This window comes from Zingiber officinale, chromosome 7A (assembly GCF_018446385.1).
Source record: "Zingiber officinale cultivar Zhangliang chromosome 7A, Zo_v1.1, whole genome shotgun sequence".
Lineage (NCBI taxonomy): Eukaryota > Viridiplantae > Streptophyta > Magnoliopsida > Zingiberales > Zingiberaceae > Zingiber > Zingiber officinale.
The window spans coordinates 3,278,232-3,301,585 of NC_055998.1; the positions used below are offsets into that span (position 1 = coordinate 3,278,232).

General features: G+C 41.8%; 1 protein-coding gene across 1 annotated transcript; it reads left to right on the forward strand.

Moving 5' to 3' along the window:
* The first annotated feature begins 11,200 nt into the window (after positions 1-11,200).
* LOC122000770 (abscisic acid receptor PYL3-like) lies at positions 11,201-14,142 on the forward strand. Its single transcript, XM_042555222.1, has 3 exons — positions 11,201-11,562; positions 11,953-12,168; positions 13,180-14,142. Exons 1-3 carry the CDS (start codon positions 11,380-11,382, stop codon positions 13,393-13,395), a joined length of 615 nt encoding a protein of 204 aa, XP_042411156.1. The 5' UTR covers positions 11,201-11,379; the 3' UTR covers positions 13,396-14,142.
* The last annotated feature ends 9,212 nt before the right edge of the window (positions 14,143-23,354 follow it).

The following is a 23,354-nucleotide window of genomic DNA, read 5'->3' on the forward strand; positions in this document are numbered from 1 at the left end:
TTAACAGCCTGATCATATCCCTGACGTGACAGTGGAAGCTTCCATCGTACGATTCTCTGTCTGACCATGCCGTCGACCACGTTGTTTGCCAGTAGAACGAGTTCCCAGAAGGATATCACCAGCTACTCCTTTTGTCTGTTACTGGGCCGAGCGGCTCCCTGCTCGGCCAATCTGTCATCCGGCTGATATCGCGACTGGACCGAGCGGGATGTCCACTCGGCCAATGGTCTGTTATCTTGACTCCGTCCTGTTGAGCGAGGGAGCCATGCCTGCCTGGTCGGGGATGTGTCCGCTGTTCGGCCAAGCGGGGCGACCGCTCGACCCCTGTTCCTCCATACTTGAGCCTTTTGAGCGTCAGAAGCTCGGTATCTGGTCGAGCTGTTGTATTGTCGGGTCGGGTATTCCCCACGCCGATTTGGTAGATGGATCGTCCGATCGGACGGACTCCTGGGGCACTGACCACCTTGATCGTCTGCCGGGCGGGCCCCACCTTACCACCAGATCACGCGCCTCCCCCTCAAGTCTAATCGAAGGAGGATGCAAGTCCAACTAACTGGACAAGTAGTTTGGTGACCGATCGGTCGATTCGCTAATGGGTTGGTTGCGTCCCGATCGGTACACGTAGGGCTGATCTCTTAGGTCGTTCGACACACTAAGGACTTATACTTGGGAAATTTCTCCTTCGGCGTCTTCGGATGGATGCGACCTACACAGTTAATGCTGACATCACCTAAATCTCCTCGGAATTCGTGCAAATCACCCCCATTAAGGTCGAGCATGCACCCATGCCCATTAAATGTTGCCCTGTGGGAAGGTGCCACGTGTCGTCGCCGCAGCCACCGCACGTCCGAGATGACAGCTGCAGATGTGACGTTTGACGGTTTGAATTCAACGGCTGGATGTGCGCTCTGATTCCCATGTCCTAGATCGGAAGGCTCCAGTCGACCGAGCCATTCTTTATAAAGTCACCGTGTACCCTTCTTTTCACCTTGCACCTTCTTCCCCGATTGCAACAAGCATTTCCAGTGTGATCAGTATTTTGGCGATCCAGTGCTCCCTGGCGGCTCTCTTCTTCCCCTTGTAAGCTTCCCCCATCCCTTCTGTTCTTCAATCCTTCTCGACTCTATTCAATGGATTTTCGGTATTCAGTGGCTTTTGTACCACGCCGTCTTTGCTTGCTGAAACTTTTATCCCCGTCAATCATGTTCTTTGATTTTTCTGGCGATGGCGAGTTCGTTGCGGCCGTCCGACCCCGCTTCCGATCTCTGGTACAACACCATGGAGACTCGGTTCGACGCGGGCGACGCTGCGAGCCTCGTCAACGCCTTTGACATTCCTTTTGACCACGAGATAGTCTTAGCCTCCCCGTCCGATCGGCCCAATGACCCGTCGATTGACACTGTTTGTTTTTTCTGCGAACAATTCATGGTCAGTCTGCGCTTCCCAATCCATCCGTTTATAACCGAAGTCTGCAACTATTTTTGCGCCCCTTTGGGGCAGCTCGTCCCCAACTCTTTTCGCCTCCTATGTGGGGTGGTCGTACTGTTCAAAGTACACGGTATTCCCCTCACACCTCAGGTATTCCATTACTTCTATTACCCCAAGCAGTCCGAGCTGGGTACCTATCTCTTCCAGTCTCGGGTCGGCTTGGTTTTCTTCGACAAAATGTCATCTTCCAATAAACATTGGAAAGATTATTTTTTCTATATGCGTCTCCGCGAGCGGCCGAGCTTCCGTACCAAGTGGCAGGTCAGGCTCCCGTCAAGATAATGGAACATAAGATTTAACAAAATCGTTTTATCTAATGGTTTTGAGATGATCAATGAGGATCATTGCCTTTTCTTGAAAAGAGAAAAAGAAAAGTATGTCATTTTATCATTATATGTTGATAATATGCTGATAGCTAGAAATGACATAGGACATGTGAATGAAGTTAAGAAGTGACTGTCATAACAATTTAATACAACAGATATGGGAGAAGCTGAATACATCTTAAGGGTGAAGATCATTAGAGATCATTTAAAAAGACTTTTGGATTTATCACAAGAGTCATATAAATAAGATGTTACATCATTTCAGCATGTCTAATTGCAACGTAGAACATACATCTATTATGAAATGTACTATTTTGAGCAAGAGTGTGAGTCCCAAAACCCCTAAGGAAATAGTTAAGCTAAATAAAAAATCATATACCGGTGCTATTGGTAGTTTGATGTACACTATATTATGTACATGCCTCGATATCAACTATGTTGTTAGCTTAGTCAGTCACTTCTGGTCAAATCCAAGATCAAGACATTGGAAGGTAGTAAAAAGAATATTTAAATATCTAAAGGCGACAACAGATTATTATCTTTGTTTTTAAAGATCATATATGAGTCTGAAAGACTATTCAGATGCAGATTGGGTTGGGAACCTAGACGATAGAAAATTCATATCAGGCTAGACATTCTTCCTGAATGGTGGTGTCATCTCATGAAATAGCAAGAAATAGGTTTTGTTACCTTTGTCAACTATGGAAGTTGAATATGTGGTATGTTCAGCAACTGTGTAAGAAGCAGTCTAGTTAAAAGGGTTCTGAAGCATTTGAACATTGTTGAGGACTGTAGGAGTCTAGTAACTATCTACTATGATAATCAAGCTGTTATAGTTTTTTCTAAGGATCTCAAATATTACAAGAAAGACAAGTATATAGAAATTAAATATAATTTTGTAAGAAATATTATTGACAAGAAAAAGATAATTCTTAAGTATGCCCCTACACGTGCTATGCTTATAGATTCTTTTAGTAAGTCATTGACTAAAAAGTAATTTTAAGAATATGTGAAGTCTTTGGGACTTCATAAAATGTAACATTTGGTAAAGGCAATTAGATATACGAAATGTCATGATATATTCAGTGTAAATGTAAATATCTTTGTTACATTTAGATAAAGTCTTGGTAAACATGTTGCAGATTGAGATTGATCCACTCACATAGACAATCATCTTTATTTGTTAAATATAAATAAATAAAGGTAAGATCGTTACATATGGGATAACTTATGTAGCTATGAATAGAGATATATCCATAAGTTAATGTCGCCTTGATAATTGTGTCAAAATAAGATCATTTATGTGCTAATAATGATTGAAGTAAATGATCCCACCATTTACTGTACCTATTGGAAGCCAAAATTAAATTCTTGAGTTAAATTCAGAATTAAACATTAAGTATATCTAGATCAAAATCTGTATAATATTAAATTTTAGAAAAATATGTATTTTTTTTAGTAAAGAGAAAAACATCATAACATATGATTTATACCACATGTATTATAGCGACAATAAAAGTAGTAGATGAAGGGATCTCTATTTTTCTACTATGTGAGATCTTTGAGATTATAAGTTAATCTCAGTTTTACCTTTAATGACTATTTAATTGTTTACTTGAAGTTTTAATCAGTTTCTACTACTTTAGCATGTATCCTATAGCTATATATGATTAGGTCTATAGAGCATAACTAGAAAAGTGACTGATTAAAATGATTAGATTCTAGCTAAAATGGAAGATTAAATAGATTTGTATCTTTTAATATTATTCATTGATCGATCCATTTCTGTTATGTATAGAAATAATTATGAATATTGAATATGAAACATCTTCTTGACATAATAGTTATTATAAGGGATTAGAGATGTTCATATTGATGTAAATGAAGATTATTTAATCTAGGTAAATAACAAGACAAAGATATTTCCAAGATAATGATTGTGTACCACTGGGAGATTGGATGTTTCCTAGATAATGGATATGTAGCACCAAGAGAAAGGTTATGTGCCATTATGAGAGTCTCTCTGATTCATTTGGAAGAGCGGCTAAGTAAAGTATAACAACTTTATTAGTATTGATCTCTCGGAGAGCGACTATGTGAGGTTTAACAATCTTCTTAGCAGCTATCGCTCAGTGTGCTGACTATCGCATGAACCATTGTCTCTAAGTATGAATTGAATGTTTTGATATGGTTTTGTGATTAAACTCTTATATTCTCTACGTGCCTTATTTAGTCTTAATGATTTGCCTTGGACGGGTGGGAGATGTAGAAAATGGAAACGTGAGCATGTCCACGTTGCCTAGCTACTTTCTTTGGGATAAAATGTCCCATTTACCTCTAGGATAATTCTCATTATAAAGAGAGCGTCCAAGAGTGGTAAGAGGATGTTAAGAAGGTGATATTCGTTTTCATCGTGCAAGAAGAACATTTGAGACTACGGAATTTAGTTTGTGGATTTATGAAGGGCTTCCCGATTTCATATCTTTGATCACTCTTTCGACAGCAAAAGACAACTTCCTTCATCCAACATTCTCTCCTCTTTGAAATTCCACTGCGAGGTAGGGTCTAATTATTTGATATAATTTTATTATAATTCCTATATGCTCAGTATTCGGGTGCCCGAGTAAAAACTAGACAAATCAGGAGGTCGGAACAACAGGAGGTTGCATACGTGGGAGGTCGGATCAGCGGCAGATAGGAACGGTGCTGGTAAACACAGTGTTTGAGATGCTATAGTGTTGTGCTCGTGCTAGGGTGATCGTTCAATATTTGCAACCCACTCAAATTTGAGCATTTGGACAGTCGGAAACACATCCACTCGGACTCGAACACACTTAGGCAGTCAAAAAGTATCGTCGATAGGCTCAGGAATGAACTGTGTAGACACATCCGACTAATCTGATATGGATTGACTACACACCGTGATGTGGATGTAGCATGAGGGTATAGGGGAGATTATGGAGATAGAGGGGGCTATTTTTGTCATTTGATGTCTTAGGGCTTGGGAGGGGGCTCGGTTCATGCGTCAAAAGGAGGAGGCCGATTCGAGAGAAAGAGGGGGCTTGGTTCGTGTTTCTCCGCCGCCACCAACAAGATGGACAAGGTCTTCTTCCTCATCCTCTCATGCTCCTCGCCGGCGCCAGCGCCGGCCGCCGCCACCTCTCTTCTCCCTCTCCTCCTTGCGACGTTAGCGACGACTACCTCTCCTCTCCTTCTCCTCCTCCTCCTCGCGGCGTTGCCGTCGGATCACCGGACAGACCGGCCATTGCTCCTCTATCCCTCCTTGCTCACCGACAGAAACCTCCGGTCGCTCTTCTCCTCTACCTCGTCTCCTCCCCCTCCCTTCGGTGCTGACGCCGCCAAGGAGCCTCGTCGTTGCCTCTGGCAGTTGTCGCTGCCGCTTCCTGCGGCCACCACCGCTACCACCAGTGCACGCTGCCACCCCTAGCGGGCACCGCCACCGCCTCATGCGAACATCGCTGCCGACAGCCGTCGCCTCCAACGAGTGTCGCCGCCACTGCCTCCTCCCGTGGCTACAATCACCGCCTCCAGCGGGTGTCGCCTCCGGCAACCGCCGTCACCTCCTCCCATGGCCACAGCCGCCGTCTCCTGTGGACGCCGTCACCCTCCGTGCAGTCGCTGCCTGCATGCTGCTTGTTTGCTCCGACCTTCGAGTCGAGATGGGGTTCCGACCATCGAGTCGTGTTGTGTTTCGTTATTCATATTGTTATCATGCTTGTGAGTTACTTGTATCCTCCGACCTGCGAGCCGCTATCATATTCGATCTACATGCCGTGTGCCGGCCTGCGAGCCGTTATCATATCCGGCCTACACGCTGTCCTTTTGGATCCCTGTTGCACTGGATTCCATGTCGTCGCTCTCAGATCCGGCTCTTCAGCTGGCTCACACCCATCTACTCGTCAGGGCCACAACGACTCGATCGGCATCGCGATCCGCTCACCGACCCATCTTAGGGCGTCCCCCGGGGCCAGGGTACGTCACCGTACTCATCTTGTACTTATGTCATTGTTTTGTTATTATTCGACTATTTATATATCCGCAGAACCCACCCCGAGTATCGGGATACCAGAGACCGGGGCAACCCGATCGCTGGTTGTAGGTAGCATTGACCGAAGGACCTCTGACGACTTGGTCAACATAGAGGACAGCTCACGATCCGGGTCATGGGGATGCAGTCAGCATTCCAGACACGTCATTCCGACAGCCCCATCTTCTCAGATTCCCGACAGGAACATATTTGTCATCGTCTGTGGGAACACACCTGATCTAGAACGTGAAGATGGACGGCGCTAGAAAATGCTACCATATTTATGACCTTGATGGGTTTCGACAAGTATAACATATTCTCCTCACTCCACGGGTATTCAGGAGTTGAGAAATTGAGTCAGATCCTTTGCTGGTCGGCAGGTCAGTTTTTCCATTACGTTCTCTTTCGGTCATAGAGTCTATCATAGTTTCCCGAGCGAGGACTCCCGTGCCGATCGACCGGGGTTTCCACCATAAAATCCCGTGTCGATCGGTCAAGTTTATATCATATTAGAGCCACAGGCTCGTTGTCAAAGGCCCCGTGCCGATCGGCCGTGTTTATATTATATCAGAGTCACAGACTCAATTGCGAAGACTCCCGCGCTGATCGACCGGGATTATATCTGCGAAGACTCCTGAGCCGATCAGCCAAGATTATATCTGTGAAAACTCCCTCGTCAATCGGCCGGGATTATATCTGCGAAGACTCCCAAGCCGATCGGCCGGGATTACATCTGTGAAGACTCCCGTGCCGATCGGCCGGGATTATATTATATCAGAGCCACAAGCTCAATTGCAAAGACTCCCACGCCGATCGACCGGGATTATATTTGCGAAGACTCCCGAGCCGATCGGCCTGGATTATATCTATGAAGACTCCACGTCGATCGGCCGGAATTATATCTATGAAGACTCCCAAGCCGATCGGCCGGGATTATATCTGTGAAGACTCCCGCGCCAATCGACCGGGATTATATCTGCGAAGACTTCCGAGCCAATCGACCGGGATTATATCGGTGAAGACTCCCGCGTCGATCGGCCGAGATTATATTATATCAGAGCCACAGGCCCAATTGCAAAGACTCCCGTGCCGATCAACCGGGTTTGAGTTATATTAGAGTCACAGGGTTTAGAAGTCGAGCGGCGACTATAAACCCTAGAGTCGAGCGACGACTATTAACCCATGTGAAGACCGTCGAGCGGTGACGTTAAATCCAAGTCTCCACCGATGGTCGAGCGGCGACCTTAAACCCTGCCTTAAAGACCGTCGAGTGGAGACGTTAAACCCAAGTCTCCACCGGCGGTCGAGCGGCGACCTTAAACCCGTGTCTTCACCGACTAGCTTATCAGAGCATCTATCTCCCCCGCTCGGGGTCGAGTGGTCTTCACTGGTCTCGGACCAACTTATCAGAGCATCTATCTCCCCTGTTCGGGGTCGAGTGGTCGTCATTGGTCGCGGACCAACTTAGCGGATATTTCATCTCCCCCGCTCGGGTCGAGCGATCATCACATCGGATCTTCTATCTCCCCCGTTCGAGGTCGAGCGATCGTCACCATCGGATCTTCTATCTCCCTCATTTGGGGTCGAGCGATAGTCGCATCGGATCTTCTATCTTCCCTGTTCGAGGTCGAGCGCTCGTCACACACGGATCTTCTATCTCCCCCGTTCGTGGTCGAGCGATTGTCACCATCGAATCTTCTATCTCCCCCGTTCGAGGTCGAGCGATAGTCACATCGGATCTTCTATCTCCCCCGTTCGGGGTCGAGCGATCATCACCCGCGGATCTTTTATCTATCTCGTTCGGGGTCGAGCGATCGTCACCATCGGATCTTCTATCTCCCCCGTTCGGGGTCGAGCGATAGTCATATCGGATCTTCTATCTCCCCCGTTCAGGGTCGAGCGATCATCACCAGCGGATCTCCTATCTCCCCCATTCGAGGTCGAGCGGTCTTCACTGGTCGCAGATCAGTTTTATCATATCTTCTATCTCCCCCGTTCGGGGTCGAGCAATCGTCACCATCGGATCTCCTATCTCCCCCATTCGGGGTCGAGCAATCTTCACTGGTCGCGGACCAGCATATCAGATATTCTATCTCCCCCGTTCGGGGTCGAGCGGTCTTCATTGGTCTCGGACTAGTATATCATATTTCCTTATCTCCCTCGTTCGGGATCGAGTGATATTCACTGGTCTCGGACCAGCTCCTTGGATCTCATATCTCCCCCATTCGGGGTCGAGAGGTCTTCATTGGTCACGGAGCATATCAGAGGAACTTATCTCCTCCGTTCGGGGTCGAGTTATCGCCGATGGTCACGGACAAAAGTATCTCCATTGGTTTCAGACCAGGATATCTCATAGGCTCTGCGCCCGTTCGGCTTACAACTTTCGCTTCCATGCGCCTTCGACTCACGGACTACACTCCAGTTCAGTTCACGTGCGATGCGCCCGTTCGGCTCACGACTTGTGTCTCTGCGCACTTGATTTCATGGGCTATGCTCCTGCTCGATTTTCGGGCTCCACTCCTGCCCAGCACTGCTTCATCGCTCGCTTGGTATTCGCCTATACGTTCACTTGGCGTTCGGCTGAGAGCTTGCTTGGCAGCCGGTCGACATTATTTTTCGTCGCTCGCTCGACGCTTTGGTAATCGCCTGATCCTTTGCCCGATCGTCCACTTAGCCACGTGCTTGTTTCACTCGACATCCTTCCAATCGCCTGATCGGCATCTTTACGGTTGCACACTCGGCATCGTCCGCCCGGCGTCTATCCACCTGATCGACATCCTTCCGATCGTCCGGTCGGCATCCTCGCGATCGCATGCTCGACATCGCTCGTCCGTTCGGTCTACTCATGGTCCCGCGTGTCGCTCGGTCTACTATCATTTTACTCGTCGCTCGCTTAGCGTTCTGCCGCTCGCTCGGTGTCAGTCCGGTTGCCGACTTGGTATTATTTTTCGTAGTTCGCTCGACATTGCTACCATCTCTCGCGCGACACTCTCTTGATTACTCGGTTCGCATTTTTTCGGCTGCCTGATTGGCATCTTCTCGATCGCGCGCTCGGCTCGATCGCCAATCTTTCTACTTGATCAACATTATCTCCGTTGCCTAGACTGCACTACTTCTCGTCGCTCGCTCGATACTACTTGAGTCACTTGCTTGGCATCTCCATAGCTACTCGTTCGACGTGATAAGACGAGCCCAGTGATCCGATTTCGCATTCGGTAGCGATTTTGTTTTGGGCTTAGTCTAGTCAGTCGGACTTGCACCTCCTTCGACTAGACTTGAAGGGGAGGCTTGTGATGTGGATGTAGCATGAGGGTATAGGGGAGATTATGGAGATAGAGGGGGTTATTTTTGTCATTTGATGGCTTAGGGCTTGGGAGGGGGCCCTGTTCATGCGTCAAAAGGAGGAGGTCGATTCGAGAGAAAGAGGGGGCTTGGTTCGTGTTTCTCCGCCGCCACCAACAAGATGGGAAAGGTCTTCTTCCTCAGCCTCTCATGCTCCTCGTCGGCGCCAGCGCCGGCCGCCGCCACCTCTCTTCTCCCTCTCCTCCTCACAACGTCGGCGATGACTACCTCTCCTCTCTTTCTCCTCCTCGTGGCGTTGCCGCTGGATCACCGGGCAGACCGGCCATTACTCCTCTATCCCTCCCTGCTCACTAGCAGAAACCTCCGGCCGCTCTTCTCCTCTACCTCGTCTCCTCCCCTCCCTTCGGCGTTGACGCTGCCAAGGAGCCTCGTCATTGCCTCTAGCAGTTGTCGATGCAACTTCCTGCGGGCACCACCGCTGCCACCAGTGCACGTCGGCAGCCGCCACCTCCAACGAGTGTCACCGTCGACAGCCGCCGCTGCCTCCTCCCGCGGCTACACCCACCGCCTCCAGTGGGTGTCACCTCCGGTAACCACCGTCGCTTCCTCTCGCGGCCACAACCGGCGTCTCCCGTGGACGTCACCACCCTCTGTGCAGTTGCCGCCTGCGTACTGCTTGTTTGCTCTGACCTTCGAATCGAGATGGGGTTCCGGCCATCGAGCCGTGTTGTGTTTCGCTATGCATATTGTTATCATGCTTGTGAGTTACTTGTATCTTCTAGCCTGTGAGCCGCTATTATATCCGGCCTACGTGTCGTGTGTCGGTCTACGAGCCGTTATCATATTCGGTCTACACGTTGTCCTTTTGGATCCTTGTTGCACTGGATTTCATGTCGTCGCTCTCAGATCCGGCTCCTCAGCTGGCTCACACCCATCTACTCGTCAGGGCCACAACGACTCGATCGGCATCGCGATTCGCTCATCGACCCATCCGAGGGCGCCCCCGGGACCAGGGTACGTCATCGTACTCATCTTGTACTTATGTCATTGTTTTATTATTATTCGACTACTTATATATCTGCGGGACCCGTCTCGAGTATCGGGATACTAGAGATCGGGATAACCTGGCTGCTGGCTGCAGATTGCATTGACCGGAAGACCTCTGACGACTTGGTCAATACAGAGGACAGTTCACCATCTGAGTCATGGGGATATAGTCAGTATTTCAGATACGTCATTCCGACAACTACCGTCTTCTCAGATTCCCGACAATAACACGCCGTATCGTACATATATAATCTTATACATCACAGATGAGTCAATTCCCTCGACACTATTCTTTAAATTCTGAAATAATCAAAATATAAAAAATTCAGAGACTGACAGAGAGGGGGAGGGGATATGCTTGAACCCCCAGGTTCCAATAAGATATACGATTAAATACATTTCTCTCCTTGTCACAACTAACTCGAGATAATTAAACGATTCATGTATTTAACCACGAAAAGGACGGTCCGTTCTACGTCAAACTTGTCTGGTCCAGTGACGGTCCCGTAACTCAGGGACACGTAGGATTTCAATCCACCGTCAGTGCCAGCGAGGAACAAATGCAACGGCTCACGCAGCCGGATGGCTCCTCCATTCGTCGAAGGGAAGAAATCCAACTTACACATGAGCATTAAGAAAAATAGGAATGAGTCCACTCGTTTCGTTTACCTGTACTGCAGTTGGTTTCCATTTCGGGGGCCCGCGTTTGCAGCGTGGTATATGTAACGACAAATGCGTAAAAGAATGGCTGTCCGTCATGAACATGTAGACACGGTGTTTGGAATTATTTACCTTTATGCCACCACCGACACGACGAGTTTATTGGCTTCGCCAAGACGCCGGCAGCATCAGATGAGCTTACTATTTGCTAGTTCTTGTGGGTTCCACTACAAAGTGGCTCTGTTGGCAATTACATAAATAATTTAAAGTCCAGGGGCATTTATGTTCTTGGTATAGGCGGAGGGAGAGAAAGGAATTGGTTAAGAGAAAGGTCAAAGCAAACGAACAAATAGAATAACATCCAATCGCAAAGCGAGGCGGAGAGTGGAACGAGGCCACACAACGAACGCCGATCGATTTGGGAACGATCTAGCGGGAGGTCGTAGGAGTTTGAGGCTTGAGGTACCTTGATTTGCCTTCGCCTCGAGGAATATCGCAAGGGCAAACATGGTCGGAAGAAGCGAAAGCAGCGTGAGGAAGTATTGGCGTCTCGCCGACGAGATGAACCCGCCGGGGGTTGGATCCAGGGATATGGAGGCGGAGTACATCCGTAGATTCCACCGCTACGATCCCAAGGGAAACCAGTGCAGCTCGTCGGTGCTCAAGCACATCAAAGCCCCCGTCCATCTCGTACCATCTCTTTCTCGCTTTTATTCTTTTTTTTCCTTTTTCAGAAATTACTGGGTTGTTAGGTACCCTGTTTTTTATTTCTTTTCGGTTTAGTGTTTGAATATAGTACTTTTGGATTAATGGCCAGCCGTACTAGGAAACGGGACTGTTTTTATTCCCTTTTACTCTCTAAAAACAAGATTTTGAGAACATACTTTTCAGCTATCAAGAAACTGTTTTGCATCTTCTTTGGGTTGAAGTCAAAAATTTGTTCTTAGTTTTCTAAAGATTGAACGGTTAACCCTCCTTTCGTTAACCGTAGATGGATAATAGATGCTACTATTTTGAAAATTTCTACTTGAACTACTAGATCAGCGTGTGTGATTTTGTAATTGTGGAGTCTTTTGTTAGGTTTGGTCTTTGGTGAGGCGATTTGATCAGCCGCAGCGGTACAAGCCGTTTGTGAGCAGATGCATGATGCAAGGGGATTTTGCAGTGGGATGCTTGAGAGAAGTTAACATCAAGTCGGGGCTCCCTGCTACTACCAGCACTGAAAGGCTTGAACAGCTTGATGACAACGAACGTATCCTGAGCATCAAGATTGTTGGAGGGGACCATAAGCTACAGGTCATTTTGCTCCTCTAGCCTTCATCTACTTTTTTTCCTTTCTGCCTGGTTACTTGTTCTTGCAGTATTCAAAGTTGCGTAGATGTTGAGACTAGTAGTCTTCCTGAAAACTTCTTGTTAGTGTAAAATTTAGATATGTCTAATTCTATTAGCACTGTGTTTTTTTTTTCCTTTCAAGGTTAAAAAAATGCATGTCCAAAATGGTATATGTCGCTGGACTTTTGATCATAATAGAATACATTATAATTTTTACAAGGCATGCTTTCTACGAAGAAAAGAAAATAGTGCATCAGAAAATCTATTTCTTTTGACAGAAAAGTTTGTGGGAAGAAAAAGATTAAGATCACTTTTTCTAGTTTAAGTATGTATTGCTTACATTTAGATTTAGCCAAAGAATTCACTTGGAGCTCAAATCTGACTTTAAAAAGTTTTTTTATTTATTTTTTATGTATTTCTTCTATGGAATTTTTTCTCTAATCTTTTTCTTTCCCTAGCTTTATCATAGGAAACAAGGACATAAGGAAACACATCTAAATCAGTATTCAACAATATGAACTTTTTTTAGTCATGAGTATCAAGTGTCTTCACATTATTCCTTATAAGTGTTGTTCATTGTTAATTTTTTCTACCGACCTTGCAAATGAACAAGTGATGGATACTTGCTATTAATTTGTTGAGAATTGCTGTTTTGAAGATACCATTTTTTATGCAAATTTAGTGACACTAGTCACTAGTGTGGCTGCTGGCAGCATTAGGCTAATGCTAAGGCACAGATTGACTACAAATAAGGCATCATGGATTTTTGGTTTCGTGTTAATATCAACTTTATTTTTTTTTTTTATGGAAATGTTGAGAAGTTTGCTTTCTTTTATCTACCGGATGATAATATGTTAGTGATTTTAAACGCTACCTATTAAATCTTTAAGATGAGCTTATTTTGAGCTTAATGTTCCTCAGGTTTGCTATAACCTAACTGCATCTGTGCTCATGAATCTTTAATTGTTTCTTCAGAACTACTCATCTGTATTAACTGCACACCCTGAGATTATTGATGGGAGACCATGGACATTGGTGATAGAGTCATTTATTGTCGATGTGCCTGAAGGGAACACCAGGGATGATACTTGCTTTTTTGTTGAGTCTCTTATCAAGTGCAACATCAAATCATTAGCTGCGATATCAGAGAGTTTGGCTGTTCAAGATCTGACAGAGACCATTGACATCTAGGGAAGTCACAAAGCTACAGGATTGCATAGCTTCAAGTCGTCAAGGTTATTGATATACTTCACTAGTCTCTGTTACCCCTATATCCTGTGTCTGCTAGATCCCTTACCCTCTTTACAAATTGGTAAGCTCAAGGATCACATCCATTCTCATTGACATCAGAAGCTTTTGCCACTGTTTTGAGCTTATCTAGTTGGATTTCCTGAATTTGTTACTGGTAAGCTATGCGGAAGTATTTCCTTGTACTCCTTGTGAAGGTAGAAATATTACTGCATCTAAGCCAAAGCCGAACAGTGGCAGGAAAACTTAAAGGATATTATCTTTTCCCATTGGATTGGAACGTTGGTGTATTTTTGAGTCTAATTATGCTAACATCCATTTTGGCGAGGAAAACGGAGAGCGACTGTGTTCCTCTGATCGACTTAACTGAACATCTAATAACAATTATTTTCTGTGGCTATTTGTTAATTTTGTTTCTCAGTGAATTGGCAGATTGATTGGGCTCTATTCCATGGCATGTCCGTGCCTGTGGTCGTCTATAGGCCGTAGGAACAATCAGTGATTCGAGTGGATCAGAGTTGAGATGATTGGTGTTAGTTGGATATCCAAACAGGTTGTCTTGGATATTTTATGCATTTTGGATGTTGCATCTTTTGCATTCCTTTTTTTCAAACATTTGAAAAACGTTTGCTTTATCGTTTGGTGCTGAGACAAATATGCATATATCTAAAGTTTAGTTAATTGATTCTACTAGCAGAAAAGTCGACTTGAAGGTCCAACTCCAAGGAAAGAGATGTTGTTTGAGAGTGCACTAGATGAATTGTGATATTGATAAAGGGTTTAAAGTTAAATTATATTATGATTAAATCAGGTTGACTAAGTGTGTAGGTATCTTAATTAGAAAGTCTTAGTAGATCAAACTGACTAGATACTAAACAAGGGAAAATCCTAGTAGGTCAGCTAGACTGGATTCTAGGTAGAAGACTTGGCAACTCGAGTACACCAAGCGAGAAGTCTAGTCGGGATACTAGGCAAGGTAAAAATCCTAGTGGATATTAAGCAAAGGCAAAAATCCTAGTAGATCAAGTTGACTAGATACTAAACAAGAGAAAATCCTAGTAGGTCAACTAGACTGGATACTAGGCAGAAGACTTGGCAACTTGAGTACACCAAGCGAGAAGTCTAGTCGGATTTGAAGGATTGGACGTCTACCAGATCGATTGATCTGGAGGACCAAACATTGAGAGAAAGTCTTGGGGGTCGGAAGATCGGATGTCGAGCATGAAGCCCAAATAGATCTGGAGGACCGAATATTTGGCAAGTCAGGTAAACTCTTATGAGAGAAGTAGGTGAGGATGTATTCCATTGAAGGTAACAGTAGGCGTCGATCTAACCTAGAGTTTCACTCGAAATTCAAAAGTCAGGATCAGATAGTCCCGAAACTGTCACAATTATGTCATCTTTTATATTATGCTTGTGTGTTAACTCTGTGATGCAGGTAGCCAAAGCAAACTATCTAGATGAAGATCCAAACGCTTGGAGAAGAATCCAAGGCACCCCGGGTTGTTTGGAGGCATCTAGAACCTAGGCGCCTTGGGTTGTTTGGAGGCGCCTGGAGCCTAGCGCCCTAGGCTATTTTGAGGAGCTTGGAATCCAGATGCCCTAAGTCATTCCAAGCACCTGACCAGGAAGTTTATCTCAAGATGGTAACGCACGATTGCATCGAATCGGATGAGACTCACTTGATGCACCCTAGGTCATTTGAGGCACCCGAATGCCCTATAAAAATAGTGTTCGACTAGGAGCTCAAAACAACACTTTTCTATGCTCAAAAGATCTTTGTGCTGCTCCAAAACTCCGCCGAAGTGTTGCTCCGACAACGACAATCAAGCTTTGATTCCTTTTGTTGTCGGTATTTTTATTGTTGTCTTTACTTGTGTTACATATTTGAATTCTTGTATTTATCAAATACTTAATGGATTCCCCAATAAAAGTGATTAACGATCGCCAGCCTTGGACTAATAGCACGAGTTGTGAACCAAATAAAAAAAGAAACGGTGTTAACATTGTGCTCATGTTTACTTCATTTCCGCTATAGACTTTTTGAAAATCGTTAAAAAGCAACAGTGCTATTCACCCTCCCCCCTAACACTCTATTCAATCCTACAATTAGTATCAGAGCAGGGGCGCTTTGAATGTGCAACCCCTGGAAGGGTACAGTTTCATGTGTGCAAGATTTATTTTGATGGCCCATCAAGAAGGGTACAATACAGCCCAACCGCCTCTTTTTTTTTTTTTTGCGAGAATGTTAGTTACTAGAAGGGTCGAGTGGAATACCACTTGATCCAAGTGGAGATATGGATCGTAATCTAAACAGGATTCACACTTCCCACCATTGAAGGAGTATCACTCACCTGTGGCAAATGGGACAACGCCACTAAGACACAAATTGAGACCGATGCTAAGGCAACTCACACTCTTCAATGCAGCCTGACCAAAGAAGAGTTGAATCAAGTTGAACCCTTCAAAAGCACCAAAGATCTATGGGAGAAGTTGATCGAGCTACACAAAGGGACCTTCGACACGAAGGTAAGTAAGCGTGATTTATATTTAAATAAATTGTACAATATCAAAATGCAGGACAGAGAATCGACGAGTCAACTTCACGCCAAAATTCAAGATATTCTCAATAGACTACATGTGATTGGATAACATGTCGAAAACCACGACATAATCAAGTACGTTTTGCAAGCATTTCTGAGAAAACCTTTGTGAGTATCTATGCAGATCCTTACAAAGTTTCAAGGGATCTTTCAAAGGTTAAATTAGACAAACTTTTTTCATAATTTGAATTACATGAACAGTCTAATACTACTCCGGCCAAGAAAGATTTCGCTTTGATTACAAATAAAATCAAGACAAAGGAGTTGAAGCACAAGTATCGAACCGAACCCGAATCTGAAGATGAATCGGATTCAAAAGATGGCGAAGTGATCACTTTCGAAATAGTCAACCTAGTTCAAAAAATTCTCAAAAAAAAAAAAAAAGAAGTTGATCCGATCAAAGAGCAAGCAATCGAGTTTGAGTTGGACCATAAATCCCAAGTCAGAAGTAACATACTACGAGTGCAATCAGAAGGGACACTACAAGCCGAAATGTCCAAACATAAAGGAAACAAAAAACAAAGAAGAAAGAAGGCTCTGAAAGTAATGTGGTCTGAATCATCGGAAGAGTCGAACGAGGAAGAACATGCTCAAGGAAGCTTATTGGAACTACCAACACAAACTCAAGTAACCGAGACCAAATTTGAACCCAAGTTCGAGTCCGAGACCGAGTCCAAAGTCGAGTCCGAGTCAAGCCATAAATTTGCATCCGGTTCAGAAGGTTCAAACCCCCACTATAAGTCCTACATTAGTTGAAAAATTATACAATATAATATCATATTTACCTCATAAATTAGACAAATTCAATGTCCAAGTCAAGTCATTCCAAAAGGAGATAATAGCCCTTAAGGAGTCGACTGGCCCAAGTTCGTCAACTGAACAAGTTCAAAGTGGAACTTCAACTCAAGTACAACAACTTGAGTAAGAAAATTCTACTTTGAAAGTTCAAATCAAAAAACTTAAAAAAGTATTAGAACAGTTTACTTTGGACTCCAAAAATCTTAATATGCTACTTGAAAAATAAAGAGTCTTATACAATTGATCTGGACTCAGATACCAAGCTAAAACTCATTTCAAATCATATTTATCTTTAGTAAATTGAGCGGTTATAAATCAAGTCCAAGTATGTGTCCCTAAATCAAGTTTGATTAATCAAGTTGGACTAAACCAATATTAGATTTTCAAGGGTCAAATACATTACCTAGATAGACCTTATCGAGATTATGATCTAAAGGGAGGTAATAGGAAAACTATTTTTGTTATTAGATAAACTTATATGCTTGATTGATTTATTATTTTACTTTGCATGTTTAGTTTATTTGATGTCTAATTTAGAATGATTAGATAAAGATTTAGACGTGATTGATATTTGCCCAACCTAGTATCAGGGTGGGGTGAGATGATAGTACGTTAGAGAAGTTTGGTCTAGGTAGTCAGGTAGGATAAGACATACTCTACTTGGTCTACTTAGCTAAGTGAAACTAACCGAAGCCACGTCGCCACATCCTAGATTAGTTAAACTATGATTTTTCAATAAGAAAATTAAGTGTATAATTTTTTTAAAATACTTTCTCCAGAAGTAGTCGTTGCTTTAATTGATTTACTTTAATTCATTTAATTAAATAATTTTACTTAATTAAACTGACTTACTTAAATTAACTAAAACTTAATTAATTAATCTAACTTAACTTAAATAACTTGACACTGATTAATAAATAAAAATCAATAGTTTACAAACTTAATAAAACTGAATTAAAGAAACTCCAATTTAATTAATTTAAACTTAATTAAAAATTTAATTTTAAGTTAGATCAAATTAATCAAAGTTTTGATAAATAAAATCTAGAATTTAAATTCATGGACTTATTTACTCAATTATTTACTTTCACTACCAAGCCAAAATCCTTTAATCCTTTCTTAGCAAGGCTTAAATAAGAATGAGATGTATGTTTAGACTCTAAGATCTGTCAACCTACTTAAGGTTTTAATTGCTAAGTTTCAATTATTGCAAGATGTTTTTTAAGCATTTCTTAAATTTTTCATATGGGTTTTTTTAAGTGCAATTTTTTTTAAAGGTTGGAATAAGTCTTCTAAAGGCTAAAATTCTTCAAAAAGTTATCTATAATTTAAAATTATTTCTTCAGAGATTTTCTAGCGCTTAAAAATATTATTATCAAAAACTCTCTATAACATTAAAAATATTTTTTCTTTCTTCAAAAATTCTATTAGATTTATAAAATAATTTTAAAATTTTTGTTACTCGATCTTATTTCTCCTTACTTGAAAATTCTTCTCTTAAAATATCTTCTTGAAAATATCATTTTAAACTTGAAAAATCTTATTTCAATTATTTTTTAATTACTTTGAAAAGTTATTTTCAAATTTCAAAATATTTTAAAAATTAATTTTAAAGTTATTTTCCAAATTAAAATATTTAATAACTTTTTTTTGAAAAATTCATTTTCTAACTTTAAATATTTCTGAATGACTATTTAAAAAACACTTAGCTTTTAAAAAAAATATTTAACCGGTAAAACCTTATTGAAATATTCTATTTACTTTACAAATTCTAAAGCATTTTCGATGTTTGAAAAAGTTTTTTAAATCTTTTTAAATGCTCCTTTCAAATTATTTTCACATACTTATGTAATTAACTTTTGAAAATATTTTTTAAAAAATATGCATTGCTCTGATTTTAAACTCAATTTTTTAATATATGTCACACAGGGAAAGTATAAACTTAAAATTTAAGTATTTTTAAAAACTTTAAAATATTAATTTCAGGAAAGTGGTTAAAAAGTTAAAATTTAAGTATTTTTTAAAAACTTTAAAATATTAATTTAAGGGAAGTGGTTAAGTTAAGGAGGAGAGATCAAATTAAGGGAAAGAAAGTATATTTTAAAAATGACTTAATCCTTATATCTCTTTTTAAATATGTTCCTTATGTCTGATTTTAAATATATTTTTTAATCTTTGATTAACTTTGAATTTGTCATAATAAAAATAAGGTAATCAGAAAGTCTTAGTAGGTCAAGTTAATTGGATACCAAGTAAAACAAAAATCCTAGTGGATATTAGACAAAGGAAAAAGTCCTAGTAGGTCAAGATGACTAAATACTAGGCAAGGAAAAGTCTAAGTACGTAGGTCAGCTGGACCATATATTAGGTAGAACACTTAATAGTTCAAGTACACCAGGCGAGAAGTCTAGATGGGTTTAGAGGACCAGATGTTAGCAGATTGATGGATCTAGAGTGTTGGAAGCAATCTTGAGGATCCGGTGTGCCCGTGAGTTTTGATATTTGGGTAAAGAGTTTAAGTTAGGTTTATCCTTATATTTGATATGTGTATTTGATTTGTGTAGATTTATAGGATACACATATAACTTAGTTTGATGGCTTCGGGTGCGGTGAAGGATAGAGCATCCGAGGGACTGTGGATAAGACAGCAAGAACAAGCCGAGAGAAACACACTTTGAGGCATATGCGAAGGATGACATTGAAACAAGTCGCGAGCTTGAATGAATCCAGGGATGAGAGCTAAAGGAAGGATGCTTGAAAGCAAGAGGTCAAGGCTACGAGGAATAGTCAAGTGAGTCGTGAGGGTCCGAGTGCAAGAGAAATGTACTTGGGAAGGAAAATCCTAAAATTAGAATTTTACCAGTTGACTAGCAACTGGACTAGTCGACTAGGGTAGGATATAAAATATTTCTATGCCCGATGGCTAAGACACAATCGACTGGTAATGTTACCAGTTGACTGATCAAGAGTCTTTGGCAGAATAGTGGATTTTATAGAGTGTCGTTGGCCAGCATCAGTCGACTGGTAACGATAAAATTAGTTTGTTGATTTTCCCAAGTTATATATAATGGAACTTAGGGTGGCTGGCCTTGGTGACGAAATTAGATGTGATTAACCCCTAATTAGAGTCTCCAAGCCTTCATAGCAATCCTTGTGTTCTTGATTGAGTTGTGCTGAGATTTTTCCATCGACAAGGAGGATTGTGCTAGCCGGAGTTTCCAGGTACTAATCCACTTACAGATAGGGATCGTCCATCTTACGGGCAGTCGTGAAATAGGAGTTTTATCTCCAAATCACATAAATCGGTGAGTCATTGTGGAAGCGAACAATTTGGGGTGATCGACTATTCAACCCCCTTCTAGTCGGTCCAAAGATCCCCAACAAGTGGTATTAGAGCGAGGATGCTCTCCATCGAACTAACCACAGAGGAAGCTAAGGATAGCCGACTTAATTGTTCCACCAAAGTATGAAGGGAAAGTCTACGGGATATTACTTTTGGATGGTGAAAATGAAGGCTTTCTTCGAGATGAATTAGAACACCATGATGGTTGTTGAGGAGCCGTTTGAAATTCCAAGAGACCAGAAAGGGAAGAACCTCTGACCATGTTATTGGACCAAGGAGCAAAGCTCACGATTAAAGGCAAATGAAAATGTAATATCAATTTTGATTAATATTTTATCTAATGACGTGATGAGTCATGTAGGTGAGTACGAAAACACCCATAATTTGTGGAGCAAGATAAAGATGGTTCTAGATGAAGAACATAAACCTACACACGAAGAAGAAAAGTCCGAGGAAAGGGACGTAGTGGCTTAAGTGGAGAAGAAGCAACTGAAAGTTGACATGTGTTCAACTTCGGAGGAGAAGGAAGATGAGGAAGTGTCATCCACATCTTCAAGGATTGAAGAAGAATCCAAGACAAGTTAAGAGGAAGTCTTGAAAGTCAACCTTACAAGAATCTCCACCGAAGTCAAGTCAAAAGACCACGTCGTTTGCTTCAGTTGTAATGAGAAAGGACACTACAAAAGTAGGTATCCAATCGATAAGAAGAAGGTAAATCCTAAACTCACTCAAGTTGTTTAAGATACTAATATGGGTTGTAGGAATGAAGAAATCGAAAGGAGGAGAATGCGCATTGTGTGCTTCGTGTGTGGGGAGAAAAGTCATTACCACACCAAGTACCCCAAGAAGAGAGAAATCAAGAAGCTAGCATATTTGAAGAAGTGAGAGAAGAAGAGAAGCTCAAGTTGAGGGAGAGCTTCAAGGGTAAGGGAGGTATACCTTAATTTGAATTGTAATTCAAATTATAATTTCCCCATGCATGTTAGGATTGATAATGATTATCATCATATAGCAATGAAAAAATTTAGCTTTAGGTATTTTGATAGAAGTAGGGTAAATTTAGGAATTAACCCTAAGGTATTTATGCATGATAGACCTAGACAATTTACATTTTTATTACCTAAAGAGAAGAAGGTAATGGAGAACATAGGCAAAAATTCTAAGAAGAAGAGACATATGCCTAGAAAGATGGGTAGATCTAGGAATGTCCATTGTAGACAAGTCAATTCTAGGGTTAGGAATCTAGAAAATGAAAATCAAGTTTTGAAGGTAAAGCTTGATAGTTTGGAGAAAATCTTAGAAAGATTCAAGGTTGTATCGATAGGGTTAGATAAGATTTTGGGTAGTTAAAAAATCAACAATGATATATTGGATTTAGAATACTTATTTAGTTCCTCCAAGGCAAAAAAGAAATCATATGCTAGGGTGGCAAATGATAATGGCAAGGGAGAGTCATCTAAGGCAAATGAGAAGAAATATGTAAGGGTTGCATATAATTATGGTAGGGATGAGGTGGTTATGGTTAAGAGCTCTAAGAGGAGCTCAAAGAGTCAAATAGAGACTCATGGTCAATGGATCTCAAGTGGACCCTCCTTGGAATTCTAGATGAGTCATGGAATGTGCCAAGTGGTTTGAAGACGAACTTGAATCTCCAATCCAAGGAATTAGCAAAATTAGGATGAGTTTCATGTAGGAAATATGAAATTGGGTTCATATTGCATGAAAATTGATTTTACATGTATAAATGTCATATAAACTAATGCTAGGGATATATTATGATTTAATATGGGCATATATATCAAGAGGAAGTCAAAATTAGGATTTTACATTAAAGTTCAAGTGAACCATTTAGATAGTTTTAGATTTTGTATCAATCTTGGGATCCATGATATATATATTTTTAAATATATTTTTCCAAGTAGTCACGTATAAAACAAACCTCTCCACAAAATTTGAGAATTTTTGGAGGTTTGTAAAATTTTTTGTGCATTTCTAAACTTATGTTCAGAATGTAGTTTGGACTGAAATAGGGGTGTCAATCGACTGCATCAGTTACCAATCGACTTGTAGCACTGTTCATCAAGCACAGAATATTTATGCGGGGTTAATTCGATGAGGGCAGTCGACTGGGATCTAGAGCAGTCGACTGATACAATCTAAAACTATTTCTGAGCAATGAGTTTGACCGGGACAACTTGTATAGATGTATGAGATCCTTGGGGGATAAATACACAAGTTTAGGGTCAGTTTGATGATCAAGTTTTTACAATTGGGATATTATTGGAAGCCTTTTGATATTAGGAAAAGGGAGAGAAGTAAGATTTAAGTGGAAAACCTTAAATACCTTTGTGATGAGAAATTTCTAGCTCAATTGGGAGCTTAGGTGTAGGGGAAGTCTTGTGATAGGTTCCAATACATGTTGCATATTTCATTTGCATGGTTGATTGCTATTATGCTTTCCCTAACTTAAATGTATTACCAAATATAAAAAATGGAGAGATTGTTGGAAGCAATCTTGAGGGTCCGATGTGACCATTAGTTTTGATGTTTGGGTAAAGGGTTTAAGTTAGGTTTACCCTTGTATTTGATATATGTATTTGAGTTGTGCAGGTTTATAGGATACATATATGACTTAGCTTGATATCTTCGGGTTCGGCGAAGGATGGAGCATCCGAAGGATCGTGGACAAGCCAGCAAGGATAAGCAGAGGGAATCACACTTTGAGGCATACGTAAAGGATGACATTGGGGCAAACTGTGGGCTTGAATGCATTCGAGGTACAAGAGCCAAAGGTAGGAGGATTGAAGGCAAGAGGTCAAGATTGCGAAGAAGAATTAAATGAGTCCTGAGGGTCCGAGTGTGAGAGAAATGTACTCAAAAAGGAAAACTTTAGGTTTAGGATTTTACCAGTCGATTGGTAACTAGACTAGTCCACTAGGGCAGGACACATAATGTTTTTGTGTCCGACGGCTGAAACACCAGTCGATTGTTAATGTTACCAGTCGAATGATAAAGAGTCATTGACAGAATCACGGATTATATGGAGTGTCATTGGCCAGCACCAGTCGACTGGTGTGAGGACCAATCGACTAGTAATGGTAAAATCAGCTTGATAATTTCCCTAAGCTCTATATAATGGAGCTTAGGGTGGCTGACCT

What these genes read in the sequence shown, in the direction of transcription:
- LOC122000770 (XM_042555222.1), top strand. Translation starts at nt 11,380, where the DNA reads ATGGTCGGAAGAAGCGAAAGCAGCGTGAGGAAGTATTGGCGTCTCGCC. An exon ending in TCAAAGCCCCCGTCCATCTC is followed by an intron (nt 11,563 to 11,952) that starts GTACCATCTCTT and finishes GTCTTTTGTTAG; the next exon opens with GTTTGGTCTTTGGTGAGGCG. An exon ending in GAGGGGACCATAAGCTACAG is followed by an intron (nt 12,169 to 13,179) that starts GTCATTTTGCTC and finishes TTGTTTCTTCAG; the next exon opens with AACTACTCATCTGTATTAAC.